Below are 18,479 nucleotides of genomic sequence, written 5' to 3'. Positions count from 1 at the left end.
ATTGTTTTTTTTTTTTTAAATTTTTATTTTGTTTTTTTCAATAAATTTATCTTCCTTTTCAGTAACAGATAGTGTCAATGGAAACATATTTGCATTGCCTAGAACAGTCCCATTTATTATTTTTATCTGAACTCACCTAACCTAGGACACAATCAACTATCTTGTGTAGGAAATAAATATTAGAACAGCATTTCTGATTAAATCAACGATGAATCACATTTTGCATTGATAAATTCAGCAGTTAGTAATATAAAAATCGATTCTTAATCGATTCTAAAGAAGTGTTCGGAAAAAAAATTAATAATTTTGATTTCGTAGATAGACATAATCTTCGTTGCTATGACTAAAATTCTACAATAATAAGTTTTATTCATTTGAAGTTTGTTAGTAAGAAAACAGAACCAATAATAACAACAAACCACAGATGACGTTCGTTGATAGAAGAGTTGTTTGGAATTTGTGAGTGTGATGTTCATCATTTGACTCATTTATTGTTGTTGTTGTTGTTTTAACAAATTAATTATTTCTTGTTGTTTCAGTTTTAAAATGTATTTATTTTTTAAATTCCTAATATCTGTTATTAAATTGGTACTGGTTGTTCTATTTTTATGGATTGCTTTCTCTTTTTTTTGTCAGTATTACACTATGCAACAAATTTTTGGTGAATAGCGAGCTAATTTTGAGGTTCTTCCAAAGGGGCAAGAAAATCTATTTGAATGTAAAATAGACTTTTAAAAGCTATGTGTCTATTGCTCTTTTGATTTCGTCTTAATGATGAGATATTAGTCATTTTCAAAGAGTTCTCATTGTGCGAGTTTAGGTTGGGCGTGGAAGATATAGAGACATTCCGTTGCTACAGTATCTAAAACTTACGAAGTTTGATGCATATATTTTTCAGGGACCAAGGTTGAATAATATTTAAATTTAAAAAAAATTTACAAGAAAAAATGTATGGCACTCATATTTACTCATTTATGATTATAAACCTTTTGGTTATTCAAAACGTTGATCCTTTGTGGGGGAGGTACCAGAAGGAATCGTTCGATCTCTACCATTTTTATAACATATCTTTGGTTGATGGAAATATTTAGATGTACCAATTCTGAATTAAATAGGATGTTAATTTCACGTTTTATGAGTATTTTCAAAATTTTGACCCTTTGTGGAGAAAGTACCAGAAGGAGTGGAGCGATATATTCCATCTTCACGCCAGACTATGGGTCAATAAAAATATTGTGATGTGTGTAATTTGAAGACAATCGGACTCTTATATCACATTTTATAAGAGTTAATTTAAAATTTTGACCCTTTTTGGGAAGGTATTTGACGAAGTAGATTGATATTGTCCATTTTCGCATCTGACCTAGCACTGATGCATATATAAGGATTTGAAAATTTGTATCAAAATCGGATTATCCTTTCTCTTTCCGTGCAGTAAATTATTTTCTTTAAACATGGTGGCATTTCGTGTGGGAGGTACCAGAAGGAGTCTAAGTTTGACAATAATATAATGATGTACCATGTTTGGATCAAATCAGATACTCCTTTGGAAAGTTATCGTGCGCAAAAGCCAGTCAGACACACGGTCGGACGGACATCGCCAGATTGACTTCAAATGTCCTTAAACGGATTTGGTACAAAAAGAGACGTAGGGTCTAAAACCGTTATTTCGATTGGGCACGTTTTGGTCGTATCAAACGATAGTCATATGGCTAAGAGTATAAAAACTAAGAAAAACACGAAGAGTTTACGGACAGTTACTGTTTGAAACAGTTGTTGGGTGTATGATGTGCCACACTACCGATCAGAAGTTTGAAAGTTCTACTGCCCATCGTCAGACATCTGAAAAAATAAAGCGTTGAAATATTGAGCTCAAAATGTCCCCTGAACATACCTCGGAGTAGCAAAAACCTCAATAGCACGATATCACTAATAAGAGAGATCTTGCTTTGGTTGTTTGTTTTCGAGCGGGAGTACATTTTGTTCGAATTTGAGCGAAACGAGCTTTGTTGTATTTAGTGATGGTGTATCAATGGTACCTTGCTTTCGTTGTTTTGCTTTTCTTGGCTTTTGTACACGATCTCTCAGATCTTTAACACTTCCCCAGTCCACAATGACATCAAAACCTATTTTTTTAAAGAAACCCTTTTTAGGGGCTTTCTTCATAGCATGGTAGAAGGTATTGAAAGTTCGGGTTGGTAAGTTTGACAAAATTTCATACATCGTACTAATTTTTCCGACTTTTAAGGTTTTATATATATTTAAGTTTTTCCTTTGTTGGAGAGAATAAAAAGAAAATTTTCACCTTTTACACCAAAAAGTCTTCAAAATCTTTCATTTTGAAGTTTATCAAAGATGATATTAATAAACCATTACACAATGGACCCAAATTAAATTTTTATATTCAAAACTATTTCAACGTCTCAATATGGTAGCCCTAGAAACCAACAGTGATATCTATATCATATTTTAGGATTTCAGCTCTATTACTTCACCCAACACCAAATATAGTAACATTTTAGTACTTTTTGTATAATTTTAATAGTCATTAGCAAGTCCCTTCCATATCTCAATACTTGACACCGACAGTATCCGAAATATAAAATTTGACGGTTTTAGCTCTATCCCTTCACCCAATACCAAAATAAGTACCATTTAGTACTTTTCAAACAATTTTAGTACAAATATCCAAAACCACCACCATATTTCAATTCCAGATTGCAGCAGAGACCTTAATATCAAATTTGTGGATTCAAACCTTACCCCTTCACCCAATACCCAAATTAGTACTATTAAGTATTTTTCGTACAAATATAGGACACATTTCCAAATCCGCAAAATCTCAACAGATACCATCATTAATCCACATATGAAATTTTAGAATTGTACCTATCACCCACTACCAAATACAGTACCACTTTTCTTATAATTATAGTAAAAATTCCCTTCATATGTCCAGGCTCCACATGAGCATCAACCCTTATACCAAATTTCAGATTTCAAACACACAGTACAAAAAATTGTATTAAATATAGTACTATTATGTATTTTTCGTGCACTTATGGTACACATTTCCAAAACCACCACCAAATTTTAATTCGAGATACCAACAGAGGCCTTAGTGTCAAATTTGAGGATTCCAGCCTTAACTCTTCACCCAATAACAAACTTAGTATCATTTACTACTTTCCTTACAAAAATATAAGCACAGACGAACAGAAAAATCGCACAGAAATTAAGTCATTATTTGACATTGAGAATCTTGAATTGGCGAATTTTGCCGGAGACACAGTTCAAAAAAAGTCATCCGTGTGAATATGTTCGACAAAAGTGGGGGAGAAATGTGAAATTCCCTCTGCGAAAACTATTGGCCAGAGATTATGGAAACGGGAAACTAGTAACAGCAGCATATACTACAAAGTATATATATTCTGGATCAGCGTAAAATTCTAAGACGATCTGGCGATGTCCGCCTATCTGTATGTTGTAGTCACGCTATCGTTCGAACGAATTGACATAGAAGGCTAAAATTTTGCATACGTGCATAGTTTACCAGTAGGCAGTTCGTAAATGGAACCACTCTAATGTATTGTCCCGATATGGTGACATACATTTGCTTCTTACTCCTAGTACCATCTAGCGAATCATAACAACAATGAAATGCCCCCATCTTTTTATATTTTACGTCTTTGGTTTGACTTTCATACTGTTCAATTTAGAGGCACACCCTGTTTCCAGGGCACTGGATATCACAGACCGCAATCATTGGATGCTTAAATATACTACTGAACACTAGATGTCAGTGCACTATAACATTTAATAATATTGACTAGAGAGGTGTATTAGCTGTATCTTCATCTTCACAATGAAGGCAAAACAATTTATATCGGAAAATTCTCATATTAAATGAAATTCTATAATAAAGTGATTGTGATATGTTAAAAAGTGATAAATATTTAAATGTTAAAATTCGATTTTTTGGATTTAACTCCTTGCTGTCGAATTTTTAATATAAGTGTGTAGAGGTCATTGCATTGCGTTAATATACATACCAGTATTAATAAAGATGTTTGGCTGATGTTTCAATTTACTGTAACGCAATTTATTGACCAGTTGCCAAACGGCAATTACTCTCTTAATACAATTATAATATTTTTGATCGCTAATTCAATCAATTGTTGTCAAAACAGAATCAATTCATTGTAGTATATATTACTAATGTTGCAATAAAATTATCCCTAGAATTTAGAAAAAAAAAAAAAAAAAATACTGCCATAACATCATTCGTAATGAATATTTTTAGAATTTCAAATACTTAACCAATCGCATTGGACTGACTTAGCGTATATAGCTTTGCATATAAGCGTTAAGGCATTGATAATTCTCAAATAGGACTGTTATCAATCTAGAAGTCAAATTCATAATTGTTCTCAAATTATTCCATGTACTTTGCTGCAAGTTTTTCCTAGAAAATCCATGAGTCATGACTAGACTTGAGATAAGGAGAAATAACAGGAATTTATTTTTTTTATAGAAATTCTTATTTTTTCTTTCAATTCTGGTGATTTGCAAAACAAATATGCTCATATAGCCAAGGTCATGGATTTCTTATTTTGAAAAGATTAACAATTTAAGACGGAATTGATTGGCACAAAAATGTGTACACATTTTCGCAAAAAAAAAAAAAAAAATTAATAAATAAAAATAATAATTTTCAATGATTATCGGGTTTAAAATCTGACACGTGCAGAAAAGCTTCTTCTACGATTGGGCCAAAAGCTATGGCAACTACATATCTTCGGCATTGCTAGTATACCAATAAATAGTGTGTTATTCTTACAACTTTTCGTTACCAACTACTGAGTACCATATACTCTATGATTGCTGGTTTAAGTCTCAACGGAAAAAATACGAAGTGTTAGCCTACACATATAGTGGCTGAGCAACAAAGTAACAATTAGATCATCCATCATTGGTAAACATAAACAATTAAAAAAAGCAACTAGGTAATAATATTCAATAATAACTTTTATTCAAAAAAAAAAAAAAAAAAAAAAAAATCTTAGAAAAAAAACTTAGAAAAGTACGTCTCAAATGGTACCTATTATATGGGGGCTATACGAGGACGTGTTCCCTATAAGTAATTTTTAGGCATAGGCTGTAGTAACCATTATGAGCTTCAAATACAAGATTTGAAATAATTCCAGTGAATAATGTACCAAAAATCATCAAAATACCAAATGTAGGGAGGTATCGTTATATGGAGGCTATACGAAGACGAGGACCTACATACGCAATTTTTTGTTATAAGTTGTAGTACTTATTACGAACTTTAAGTACAAATTTTAAACAATTCCATTAAAAAACGTCGCTAAAATCATCAAAATATTGGGAGGTATCGTTATATGAGGGCTATATGAAAACGTGGACCTATATGGCCCATTTACGAACTTAACCTGCCTACTGGCAAAATACACACGTGTGCTATCAATTCGTTCTGGTGGGTAGGCAACCTTCGGCCAGGCACGCAAGGGAAGACCTTCATAATCTATAGAGACGCGGTTACAGAAGTCATGGAGAAATGTATGGTGAAAACGGTACTCGGAAACCATATCAATGGAACCATTAAGATCCGTATGGCAGCCTTAATTCGCATTGGACCCGAATTGACAGCAATGTGCATAATACCTGCCCTAAATGTGACAGAGCCCCACATGAGAAGCTGCTTTCGGTGCCCAGCAAAATCTACTAATCTAAAGGTGACGGTACATAATCAGCCTGGCATCATGGTTAGGAAACGACAGTAGGATTCGAGTGCGGCTTTGACTAATTTTAATTCTTATCAAATGTGAAATACGAGTCCGATTGCCTTAAAATTTTGCACATCCCAATACTTCTAGCAACACAAGACTTTGTGTGAAAATAAAATATATCGGATAGCTCCTTCTGGTAGCTCTTCCACAATGGTTTAAAATTTCGAATAAATATAACTCTTATAAAATGTGAAATAATAACATTGTCTTCAAACTGCACACATTTTATTATTTTTATTAACACAAAATCTGGTATGAAGGTAGGATATACCAGTCCACACATTCTGATAACTTTCCCACAATGGGTCAAAATTTTGAATTGTCATTTCTTTCATAAATCAGATTCATACAATTTCAGATATCCTACTATTTCTATCAACACAAAAGGAGTTGACCGATATATTCCATCTTAACACCAGATCCTGGGTTTATAAAAATATTGGGAAGTGTGAAATTTGAAGACAATACGTCACATTTTATAAGAGTTGAAATTATTGGGGACCGATATTGTCCATTTTCTCAGCGTACCTAGCCCTAATGCAAATATTAGGATTTGCAAAGTTGGAGTAAACTCGGATTATCGTTTCTCCTTCTGTGAAGAAAATATATTTTTTGAAAATGTTTACTTTTTGTGGGGGAGGTACTAGAAGGAATGGACTGATATTGCACATCTCCGAACTCAATCTAAGTTTGACGAAAATATAACTATGTACCAAGTTTGGATCAAATCGGATACACTCTTCGAAAGTTATCGTAGTAGATTTGTCAAAAGAGACCTAGGGTCTAAAACCGTTATTTCGACTAGGCACGTTTTGATCGTATCAAATGATGTATACCCTCTTTAGCCATATGGCTGAGGGTATTAAGGTATCAAACAAAAATTTATAAACGATCCTCGATCACATTGTTGACTTTTCGGAGTAACAAATCAACGAACTATGTGACGCGATTCTGAAAAGAACTTGGTACTTTTTTCATGTGAAGTCAAGCGTGCGATGAATTTTTATTTGATGTAGGTTTTTTCTTTTTTTTGTAGCGGAAGGTGTTGCTAGCGAATATTCAAGGCACGTTTGGGTATTTTTTTTTTTTTTTTGGATTTCATAAAGAAATATAACAAATAATATAATGTACGAATTAAATTAAAATTATTATAAATATAAACATTTGATTCTAAACTCACAGATGATTCAATGTTGTGTAAAGAATGACAAGAAAATTGATGAAATTGATTAAGTTTGATACAATTTCTTAAAAAAAACATCCCTTATTCGATTAAAAATGAAGACTTGGTCTAGCAGAAAGGAACTACAACAACACTAAACAGAGATATTCTCAAACGAAAATTTCACCGCGTTATCACTCATATATTTGACCTGTGTGCTATTTTTAGAACTTTCATATCTTAAAGGAATTTCCCACAACCATAATTTTGTTGCAGCGGTTAGTAATTCCCCATTAAATGGCCGAACAAATTTAAAATCAGGCAGAAACAAATTTAATTGTTTATATAAACTTAACTATGTATCAAAAATTTAAATCAACCAAAAACAATGTTATAATATTATACAATTATTTATTTTATAACAACAAAACAACATCGTAACAATGTAAACAACATGCAAAAGTAATGCGAAGATGAGCGCAAAACTATGAATGGCTGGTGTTGCTCTCAGAGCACACAATCGGTCGGCTAGGCTAAAAAAACACAATTTAATGAGCGTACTCGTATTTGTTTACGGAAACCATTGTGGCCAATGGAGACGAATAATAAATGCTGTACGCTTTGATAAAAAGAGTTGATATGCACAATAAGTATTTAATTTTTCATCATTTGACTACCAGTCATTAAAAAAGAAAAAAAAAATAATTAAACTGAAAAATTGTAGATCAATAAAATAAGCTCTTCTCGAAAGAGACACAAACAAATACAGGGTGAGATGAAAAAACTGCAACCAACTTCAAACTGCTGTCATTTCTAAGCCACTCGTCCGACATTATTCTAGTGACAGCTCATTATATTGTTTACAAGCGTACCAAAGCATTTTGGTGAGAATTTTCCAGAAAAAAAGTTATTCGTGATGGAATTCAAGCGTGATAGTGTGATTTCTTTATATTTGGCTGGAAAACCACAAGTGGCTATCGTTAGAGCATTTCAGCATTTAAATGTGTATAAATCTTTTGTGTCTCGTACCATCGCTCGTTACCGTGATATTGGTAGCGTAGCCCGACTTTAAGGAAGTGGGCGGAAGAAAACAGCAACATCAGCAGAAATGGTTCGAAAAGTAAAGAAGCGACTTGATCGAAACCCGCGTCGCAGTGGCCGAAAAATGGCTCGCGAGCTGAACATATTGCAATTTTCCATTCGGCATATATTGAAAAATGAGCTCGGGGTAAAGCCATTGTAATTCCAAAAAGTGCAAGAACTTACACCGGAACAAAAGGAAAATAGACTCAAAAAAGCTAAAGAGTTGCTTCGCATGGCAGAAAGGGGTGAATTGCCGAATTTGGTTTTTTCCGATGAGAAAATATTCGTTGTCCAGCAGTTTGTAAACAAACAAAATGATCGTGTTTTCTTGCCAAAGAGGTCCGCTGAAAATGTGCACCTTCGGTTTGCCACCAGAACTCAACCTGGGCCATGCTGATGGTGTGGGCCGCCATAACACCCGATGGTCGCTCTCTCCTCATATTAATCGACCGTGGCATCAGAATAAATGCCGAACCGACCTTGGACATTCCAACAGGACTCAGCACCATCGCAGTCAGCACGCGCCACCCAAGAATGGTTACAAAATGAGGTTCCTCGCTTCATTTCCAGCGCACAATGGCCACCAAAATTTCCAGATACCAATCCGTTAAACTATTTTGTCTGTAGTATTTTGGAAAGCAAAGTTGGCTCTAAAAAATACCAAAGTGTCGATAACTTCAAGCGGGCGCTTCGAAAGTTTTTTGCTTTCTTTCAATAAAATAAAAAAGGAAAAATTTGTTGCAGTTTTTTATCTCACCCTGTATATTCTGGATCAGCGTAAAATTCTAAGACGATTTAGCAATGTGCGTCGGTCAGTCTATCTGTGTGTCTCTTGTAATCATGCTATCTATCAAACGAATGGAGATAGAAGGCTAAAATTAGGTAGTAGGTAGGTTAAGTTCGTAAATGGGCCATGTTGGTCCACGTTTTCGTATACCCATCATATAAGTGTACCTCTCGATATTCAGAATTTTGATGATTTTAACGACATTATTCATCGGAATTATTTCAAATTTCTTATTTGAAGATTTTAATGTGCACTACAGCCTATGACAAAAAAATACTTATGCAGGTCCACGTCTTCGTATAGCCTCCGTATAAAGGTATAATAGTATATTTTGAAATTTTTGAAGTTCCTTCCAAAGGTGGTGTTGGGTTTTAGTATTTTTAGGGGGTGGGGGATTTTTTTTAATTACTAAAGATGACGCTTACTACCTGCACAAAAATTTGTTTAAAATTTTACACTTTTTATACATAATTAGTATTTTTTGAAAAAGTGTGTTTTTACTGTTCAAATCGAACAGAGAAGCGAAATCGGTTAAATAGACATTTTTATCTCGCTAGTATATTTTCCCCACCAATTTCTTGTTCGTGGAAAATAAATAACTTGATGAAGGTTTAGGGGAAAATATTATTTTAAATGTGTCGACAACTAGGCCATGCAAAAGTCGTTAAGTACTCAATATTTTTTATTCTTCGAAACTAAATGATAAACTTTTATATCACCAAACACATTGACTCGGTCAGTGTAGGAGATGCGAGAGTACTGTCCCACAAGCCGACTACAAACACTTGGCGTTTGCTGCTGCCATTTCTCACCTCTGTCGCTCCACACTGTCAACCGTTGATCAATTAAAATAAAAAAAAAAAACCAAACACAAAAAAACAAATTGCTGCCATTCGGTGACAGTTAGTTGTGCGAAAGATTTCACGCAGTCAAATACCATCTCAAAATTAAATCGCATTCCTCGAAAATCGCAAAGTCTCCGCGGGGAAAAACAACAAAGTGGCCGAGCGTGTCTTTCATTTTGGTTTTCACAAATAATAAATATAAAAATTATTTATAAAAAGATTCAGCGAACAATTTAGAACATTCAGTTGAATGCGAGCCGCGTTGAACAGAACAACAAGAAGTGGTCAATCAAATCCGTTCAAGAACTGACAATACAAAAAAAAAAAAAACAAGAATATTTTTTGCAAAAAAAAAAAAAAAAAAAAAAACATTTTTCCAATTAAAACGGAACTAAACAATTGCGTGTTTAAAATTTACTAAATAAAAAAGGGAAGAAAATAAAATAAACATATATTACAAAATGTCGTGTAAAGCCCTGCTGTACCTCTGCGCTGGATTAATTCTGATCTTGTCAATATCCACAACACCGGTTACGGCTGACATTGATGACAACGAAGTCAGTGATCCTCCAGAATATCGAAGTACGTATGATTGGGTTTTTGTTTTGAGATTTGAAAGGTTTATGGTGAGCGTGTTTTTTGGATTGACTTCAACACTGTCTCGAACGATGCTGTGTTATCAGTTTTTGAACTTCTGATCTGAGTTTTGTTTGTTTTTGCTTCAATGCAAAAAAAAAAATGTGAATGTGAATTTCAAATATGTACGTATGGATGTATAGATGGATGGATGTCCATACGAGTTTCCATTTGCAACGTGCAACGTAGACACGATTATCAAGAATTGCGCAATTAAATACAACTGATGACTGCAAATAGAACGCACAGCTTATTTTTCTCATCTCTTTTTTGTTGGCAGTTTATTTTTAAAAAAATGTGTAAAACCCTGACATTGAATGTACCTCCTCTTATCTGCTTGTGCTGTTTCATCCCATTTGATCAACGCCAAGACAAGACGACTTGAAAGAAAGTCGATTTGCAGAATTTGTGAAAGTGCTGCGCCGCAGAAGTGGAGAAATGTTCTTGTCAATGTTGTCAAACAGGTTGCACTTAACGAATTGAATGGAAGCCAAATTGTGGTTCGAATGCTCGCAACTGCATGCGAGTTTCATACGACAAAGTTTTTGTTTTCATAAAAATTGTGCTTACGAAGTTAAGACAGCCAAGACTTAAATTCATGCAATTAATTTATAAATTTCACCGACTCATACGGGGGATTTCCCTTGGATTAAATAAATTTAGCTTGTATTTGCTGGAAATGTCAGTACTTCATATTGAAAATTTACTCGATATTTTCCGGCTATTGTTGGCAACTATTTGTGGACGTTGTATGTTTAAAGAGAGCGAATCATGTGCCAATAAGAGTAGCTGGATCATAGACTAATGAATAACTAGACAACGGAAAGTTAGTTTTGTCTTTTTATGCAGGTGGCTCTCATCACGGGCCGACTCGATTTCGAAACACAATTCATCCTTTTTCAAGAATTCCACTGGATTAATGGCGTATTTTTCGATGTCATCACTTAATGTACCCCCACATGATATCATGGAATAGATTTTAACTGTAAATAATCCTACAGTTGTTATTTTTAACTTTATACAATTGAGTGACTTCAATATCTTCACCCATACTTCTGAATACCCGATATAGACGACATCTGGTGCTCCGAATTTCCGAAGATAAACGGCGAGAGTATTTCTTCTTCATATGAACTTTGTGGGGTCTAAAATGTATATTTCGAGGTGTTACAAACGGAATGACAAACTTAATATAGCCTCCATATTGGAGGGTATAAAAAACTTTAAACACTAATAAATATAACCTTAAATTTAGTCAGATGGAATTTTTAATATCGGACGCCTTCAACAAAAATCCTTTGGAAATAATTGCATGAAATTGCTGATTACAACCAAAATACAGTCGGACGGTCGACTAGGAATTTAAAACCTATAGTTTGTGAGGTCTAAAATTAATATTTTGGCGGTTATAGAGGTAATACTAATAAAAGTACGCTGAAAACAATTTGCATATTAAATTTGATGCGATTTGAAAGTAAATTCGAAAATTCACATATATATACCGGTGAGATGAAAAAACTGCAACCAACTTCAGAATGCTTTAATTTATAAGCCACTAGTCCGACAGCAGTTAAAATTATTACAGTGATAGCTCATTATATTGTTTACAAGCGTACAAAAGCATTTTGGTGAGAATTTTCCAGAAAAAAAGTTTTTCGTGATGGAATGCAAGCAAGATAATGTGATTTCTTTATATTTGGCTGGAAAACCACAAGTGGCTATCGTTAGAGCGCTCCAGCATTTAAATGTGAATAAATCATTTTTGTGTCTCGTACCATCGCTTGTTACCATGGCACTGGTAGCGTAGCCCGACGTCGAGGAAGTGGACGGAAGAAAACAGCAACATTAGCAGAAATGGAAATGAAAAGAAGCGACTTGATCGAAACCCGCGTCGCAATAGTCGTAAAATGATTCGTGAACATTTCGCAATATTTCATTCGGTAAATAAAGCCATCGATATTCCAAAAAGTGCAAGAACTTACACCGCAACAGAAAGAAAATAGACTCAAAAATAGCTTGGCCGCCAGCCATGGTGATGGTGTGAGCAGCCATAACAGCCGATGGTCGCTCTCCGCTCGTATTAATCGACCGTGTCATCTGAATAATTGCCGAATATTATCGCAAAAATATTCTGGAGGGTGTATTAAAGACTCAGGACTCAGCACGCACCACCCAAGAATGGTTACAAAATGAGGTTCCTCGCTTCATTTCCAACTCACAATAGCCACCAAAATCTCCGGATACCAATCCGTTGGACTATTGTGTCTGGAGTATTTTGGAAGGCAAGGTTGGCGCTAAAAAATACCAAAGTGTCGATCACCTCAAACAAGCGCTTCGCCGGAATTGGCCAAAATAACGCAGAGCAACATTCGAGCAGCGTGCGACGGTTCATTGGCCGTTTGAAGGCCATAATTCGTATCAAAGGGGACTAATTCCAAAAAAACTAAACTTATTTTAAAATTTGATGCTATTTCTGACATTTTTTTGCTTTCATTCAATAAAATTAAAAAAACGTAAAAATTAAGGCTTTTGACTTTGTTGCAGTTTTTTTATCTCACCCTGTATATGTAATGAAATGCCGTATCGTATTTTAATTAAAAAATTACAATATTTTTGAATAAAGCATTAGTTGGACTGGTATTTTCTTGCTGTCCAGTTGGGAAGTGAGCCAACAAATAAAACATCATTTTAAACAAGTCAATGAACCTTCCAATTGCGGCTTGAAAAATATTTTTGGATTTACCACTGTGGTGTTGTCAACGAGTTAATAATTGCGGCCATTAGTTTGCGGTCACACTCGTTGCAACATCATAACCAAGTGTGAGTATAACTTGACACGGTTAATCGAATACCTGTGTATTTTTAAGTTGTGAGTTTAACCTCTCACAAACTTTAAATTATAAATAAATTATGATTATATTTTTATAATCAATAAATAATAACCATATACTAACTTCTTAGAACTTCGAATGCTGCATTATATGTGAGAAATCGCGTCAGTTTCAATCGAACATAACTAAAACCGAATTAGACAATAGTTAAGCATTCCAAAAATTCAAACTTATTTACCATTCAAATGATAATAACAAAACAATTCGTGTATTGAATAAATTAAATGAAAGACATATTCAAACAAAACACACAACACGCACTCTCCAACACGATGTTGTATTAGCCAGCTATCAGGCTTGGCATTGTTTACAATGGACAAATAACACACAAACGACAAAAAAGATTAATTGCACTTCATTGAAAAGAAGACGAAAATAAAAATAGAAAGGAATCTCAAAACATAATGCTCTGCTTATAACACCATCCATTCATTGGCGCTGTGTACATCGAAAAGCTGCCAAAGTGAATTATTCGCAACATCATCTCAGCGTCATTGCCGAATGTCGAAGTGTGAATATAAATATTCACACCTCATGCAGCCATCGAATCATCCATCCATCCATGCGTCGATGAATTGGAACACCATCTGTTTGCAATGCCATTCAGAAAACAAAAAACATACTTGAGATGCCAATAAATATGTTTTTTGTTATTAATTCATAAAAAAAATCATTTCAAGATTTCGAGACAATCACTTGAACGATTTTCAAAAGATCTGTGAATGAAACAAAAGCCCATTAAAAATAATATTTTTATTATCTCGATTAGCATACAAGTGGTTCGATGTTTCTTGCCTTACTTTATAGAGTCGAGTTAACGAGTCTGAAATAACTTAGAAGTTTTCTCAACTACAAATTTTACCTTGAAGTAAATACTTTTGAAATCTAAAAGGGTATATATATTCCCGATTAGCTTAACATTTCGCATTTAGATAGACAAAATTGGTAACATCGTCACGTATAGAAAATTGAGAAAAATAGGATGTCGTGTCTACAGCTCGGATGAAATTATTTTCAATATTCACAGAATCTTGTTACAAGATATTCCTGTTTTGCCCTAATTTTTTGAATATGCAGAACAAAATAATGTATTGAATTGGTTTTCCATTGTTGTTATTTTTTTAATGTTTTGTTCTCATATATCTATGCAAAAATTTGTCAATACAAGTAGGGGGTCATCAAACGACGTTCTTTAAAAGACTAACATTAGCATACGATCCCAGCAAAATTAAGATAACTCAAGGAGATTTTTTTTCTCTGAAAAAAATTCTTCTTCGACGAGCCTTCTCTAAGACGGGGACTAGACATTTTTTTCGAATTCATGGTCTTCTCTGTTTAGCAGGGGGTATACATGACCGTTACGAGAATAAATATATAAACGTTGTTTTTATAGAAATAATTTTTCAAAAATCTAATAAATAATCAGTTGTTGCAGATTAAATATATATAACTATTAATAAAATTTAAAAATCAAAGAGTATCAGTTGGTTTTCCCGATGCATACCCTCCGATAATGTTCGATTATTTAAATATATTTAAATTACAAGAAAATTCAACATTTATTTTTACTTTCATGCGAAATCATAAATTTCATATTCATCTTAGGTTTCTGGTCGAGAGAAATATTTGGATATAGGAAGTTGTAAAGAATCGATGACTTGTTTCGCAAGTTAAGACAGATACAAGTATTGAAAATTGTGACCGTTTGTGAGTAAGGTATCATAAGGGATTTTTAGATATGTATCATCTTCAGAACAAGTCTTGTTAGAAAAAATGTTTGTATGTGTGGAATTTGAAGAGAGTTGGATGATTGTTTTGTATTCTTTGAGCATTTTGTTTTTCAAAATCTTGAACCCTATGTGGGGGAGGTAACACACGAAATGGTCCGATCCCTATCAGCTTTATAACAGATTTGTGTTGACAGAAATATTGAGATGCCTGAATGGAATCGGATGTTAATTTCGCGTTGTATTAGCTCTATGGATATTCAAAATTTTGACCCTTTGAGGGGGAGGTACCAGAAGGAGTAGACCGATATATCCCATATTCAACAGATCTTGTGTAAGTAGAAATAATGGGATAAGTGAAACTTGAAAAGAACCGGATGCTTGTTTCGGATTTTATCACTTTGGATATTCAAAACTATGACCCTTTGTGGGGGAGGTACCAGAAGGAATGGTCCGATCTCTACCATCTTTTGAACAAATCTTGTGTTAGTAGAAATATTGAGATGTACCAAGTCTGAATGAAATCGGATGTTAATTTCGCGTTTTAAAATTTAGAACCTTTGTGGGGGAAGTACCAAAAGAAGTGGACCGATATATGTTCGGTATTTTTATGACTTTAAAAGTATTTTTCAACTTATTTTATTTATTTATTTTTGTTTTTTTGGAAATTTACAATTTTTTTCCAAATGGTGGAGGTAATTCAAAGTTCGGCCCGGCCGAACTTACTATTGCCCTGTTCCAGTTTTGCAATTTTTTTCGATGTCATAAAGGGAAAATAGGTTATCGTAGTAAAAACTTTCACATTTTTGCATAGAGATTTTCTTACTATTTTCGGAAATTTTGAACATCTGACAAAAAGCAAAAAAAAAAAAAAATATGGAGTCATAAAACCAAACAAACATCCAAAACCTGAAAATTTACTTAGAAACAATGTATAGAAATGTATTTCTGTGGAATTGGGAAACCAGTAAAATTGGTATTTTGAAGTCCTCCAAGAGTTATTAACTATAAGTTATTGATTTTCGGAAATCGGAATGAAACACATGACTCCACATTCACACTATCAGATTATCTTAACAAGTTACATATCCTCATTTCTCTTTTTTTCCCTCTCTCCTTGCAGTGATTCAAGGTGTCAAAGTCTATCGTGGCGATCGTCAGTGTGTCCTTGTGGGCGGTCTTTGTGTGCACAACAGTGACTGTCTCCTGCCCACCACCAACAAGGGTCTCTGCCCATCCAACCAGCATTTGGGTGTTGAATGCTGCTATGAATGTGAGTACCGAAAAAAGAAAACAAATGCAAAAAATACACTATCTAAAAAAACATCACACATCACTCCAACTTTAATAGGGAAATCCTATTATCATTCCACTTGAAAATAGCCTCCAAAATTACTGGCAAAAAAAAAAATATTCCAAATCAAAATTAAAATTTTAACCCTATTTCCCAACAATTGATAAACAAAAAGAAAACTAATTGGTAACTTGTGCATTTTCCCATTTTTCTCTTGCATTCCGTTTCGTTTCAAATCCATGGCCAATCAATGATGCAGTGCCCGTGAGACCAGCTCCATGTGACCAACATTTGGGTGAATGTATGGATCGTTGTCACAAGGCTCTGATGAGACCCGGCACCGATTGTAAAAATGGTCAGGTGTGCTGTGCCCTCATTTAGATGGAGATGTCAAATGACGCCACTGTCGCTGTGAGAAGGATGTTTGTCAAAGGACATCACCTATTTTTTTAAATATTTAATTGATAATTATACGAAATGTTAATTACAAGTGTACATACGTTGTGTATGTACGAGTATCCATTATTTCACATACATACATACATAGGGCTAGAGCTTAATAATATCTTTTGATACAGTTATTAGCACTAAAGTTAAGTTTAAATGTTTTGTTTTTAGTTTTTTTTTCATATGTAATGATTTGTTTTTAGCGTAATTTAAAAGGTGTCTCTGGAGACACTCTGTCTGTATGTCTAGATGCACATATGTATGTCCACAAAAAATAATTGACAGCTGATTTAATTGTTTTTATTTTATTTATACACTCTATTTGTAAGGCAATAAAACTAATTACTAATTATTTGGATATGGTGTTTATACTTTATGGAGAAGGAAATGCGACAGCCTAATACAAAAAAATCGAAAATTGGACCTATAACTGAGTGTGACTGAAATACGACCCAAATAAGGTGAGTGCAATGGAAAACTACTGTCCACAAATAAATTTATTTAAATTTATTTTTAAAAATATATTGACTGTGAACGATCGATATGGAAGTAAGTATATCCACTAAAAATTATTTCATATTAAAATAAAAATTCTCACACACGTGATAAATGTTCCTAAAAAACACGAACGAAATCTCACCAAGGAGAATCGAATAAAAGTTCATTGAATTGATATTTGTTTCTATTTTTTGTGATCAACGCCCAACAAGTCATTACCAATGTCTTGGCCAAATGTTGGTGACATTGTAAAAATCCAATTAACAACGCCCAAAGTCCCTTCGAACCCCAATTGGTTTATTGAACTTTTCTAGAAATTCACTGTCATCTTCTGACGCGATGACGCATTGTTTGCCATCCAAATTTCAATTTCAAACATGCCATTCTACTCAGAACCCACATATACGTATTTAGTATTTGCTTGTTTTGAACACTACTGACCTCTAAAAGATATAGAAAATAAGAAGAAAAAAATGTCAAGTGGCCTTGTCAAAAATCTAGACAACACATCTCTGCCACTACTCAACGTGTGAATTGGAAATCTGCGGCATTTGGTGCGCATTTCACTTTACTCGCTCGCACACCCCACGTAACGACATTCTATTTTTATGCCATGCGGCCACAAATATTTAAAAAAATAAAAAAAAGACAAAAATATAAATAAGAATGGCGCCATTTGATGAAATTTGTTTTTCGAAAGTAAACGAATTTTTACACCCGAGACGTTTTGTTTTCTTTCGAAGATGTAAACAGCAAATCACTCCAAAAACAGTGAAAATGTTTTTTGAAAAATACAAACAAGTTGTCATAGTAAAATAGAAAAAAAAAAAACACTTATTTTATAAATATATAAATCCATAAGCGGTACGAAATTGTATTTTTGATTTTTATACCCTACAACACTATGTGTTGGGGGTATAATTAATTCGATTCGGCGAAAAGTTTGCAATACCTCAAAATATTAGTCACGGACAAAGGATGTTGTATATGGATGCTTCTATCTCGCCCAGATGCCTTTGAAGAGCATAGATCGTTTTGTTTTTTAAAACCTTTAACCCCATGTGGTGGGAGGTACCAGAAGAAATGGTCCGATCTCTACCATCTTTACAGCAGATCTTGTGTTGATAGAAATATTGAGATGTACCAAGTCAGGAATGGAATCGGATGTTAATTTCGCGGCTTAGGAGCATCATGGATACTCCAAATGTTGCTCCTTTGTGGGGGAGATGCCAAAAGGAGTGGATCGATATCTTCATAGCAGATCTTGTATTAGTAGAAATAATGGGATGTGTGAAA

At 33.9% G+C, this 18,479-nt stretch overlaps 1 protein-coding gene across 1 annotated transcript; it reads left to right on the top strand.

Annotated features, from left to right (window-relative positions):
- Positions 1-10,054: 10,054 nt before the first annotated feature.
- On the top strand, positions 10,055-17,037 carry LOC101901231 (hypothetical protein). The gene is made up of 3 exons (XM_005176376.4): positions 10,055-10,272; positions 16,068-16,217; positions 16,498-17,037. Exons 1-3 carry the CDS (start codon positions 10,152-10,154, stop codon positions 16,617-16,619), a joined length of 393 nt encoding a protein of 130 aa, XP_005176433.1. The 5' UTR covers positions 10,055-10,151; the 3' UTR covers positions 16,620-17,037.
- Positions 17,038-18,479: the final 1,442 nt, after the last annotated feature.

This window comes from Musca domestica, unplaced genomic scaffold (genome assembly GCF_030504385.1).
Source record: "Musca domestica strain aabys unplaced genomic scaffold, Musca_domestica.polishedcontigs.V.1.1 8, whole genome shotgun sequence".
NCBI classification, from domain to species: Eukaryota; Metazoa; Arthropoda; class Insecta; order Diptera; family Muscidae; genus Musca; species Musca domestica.
This window is presented reverse-complemented; position numbering and strand designations above follow the sequence as displayed.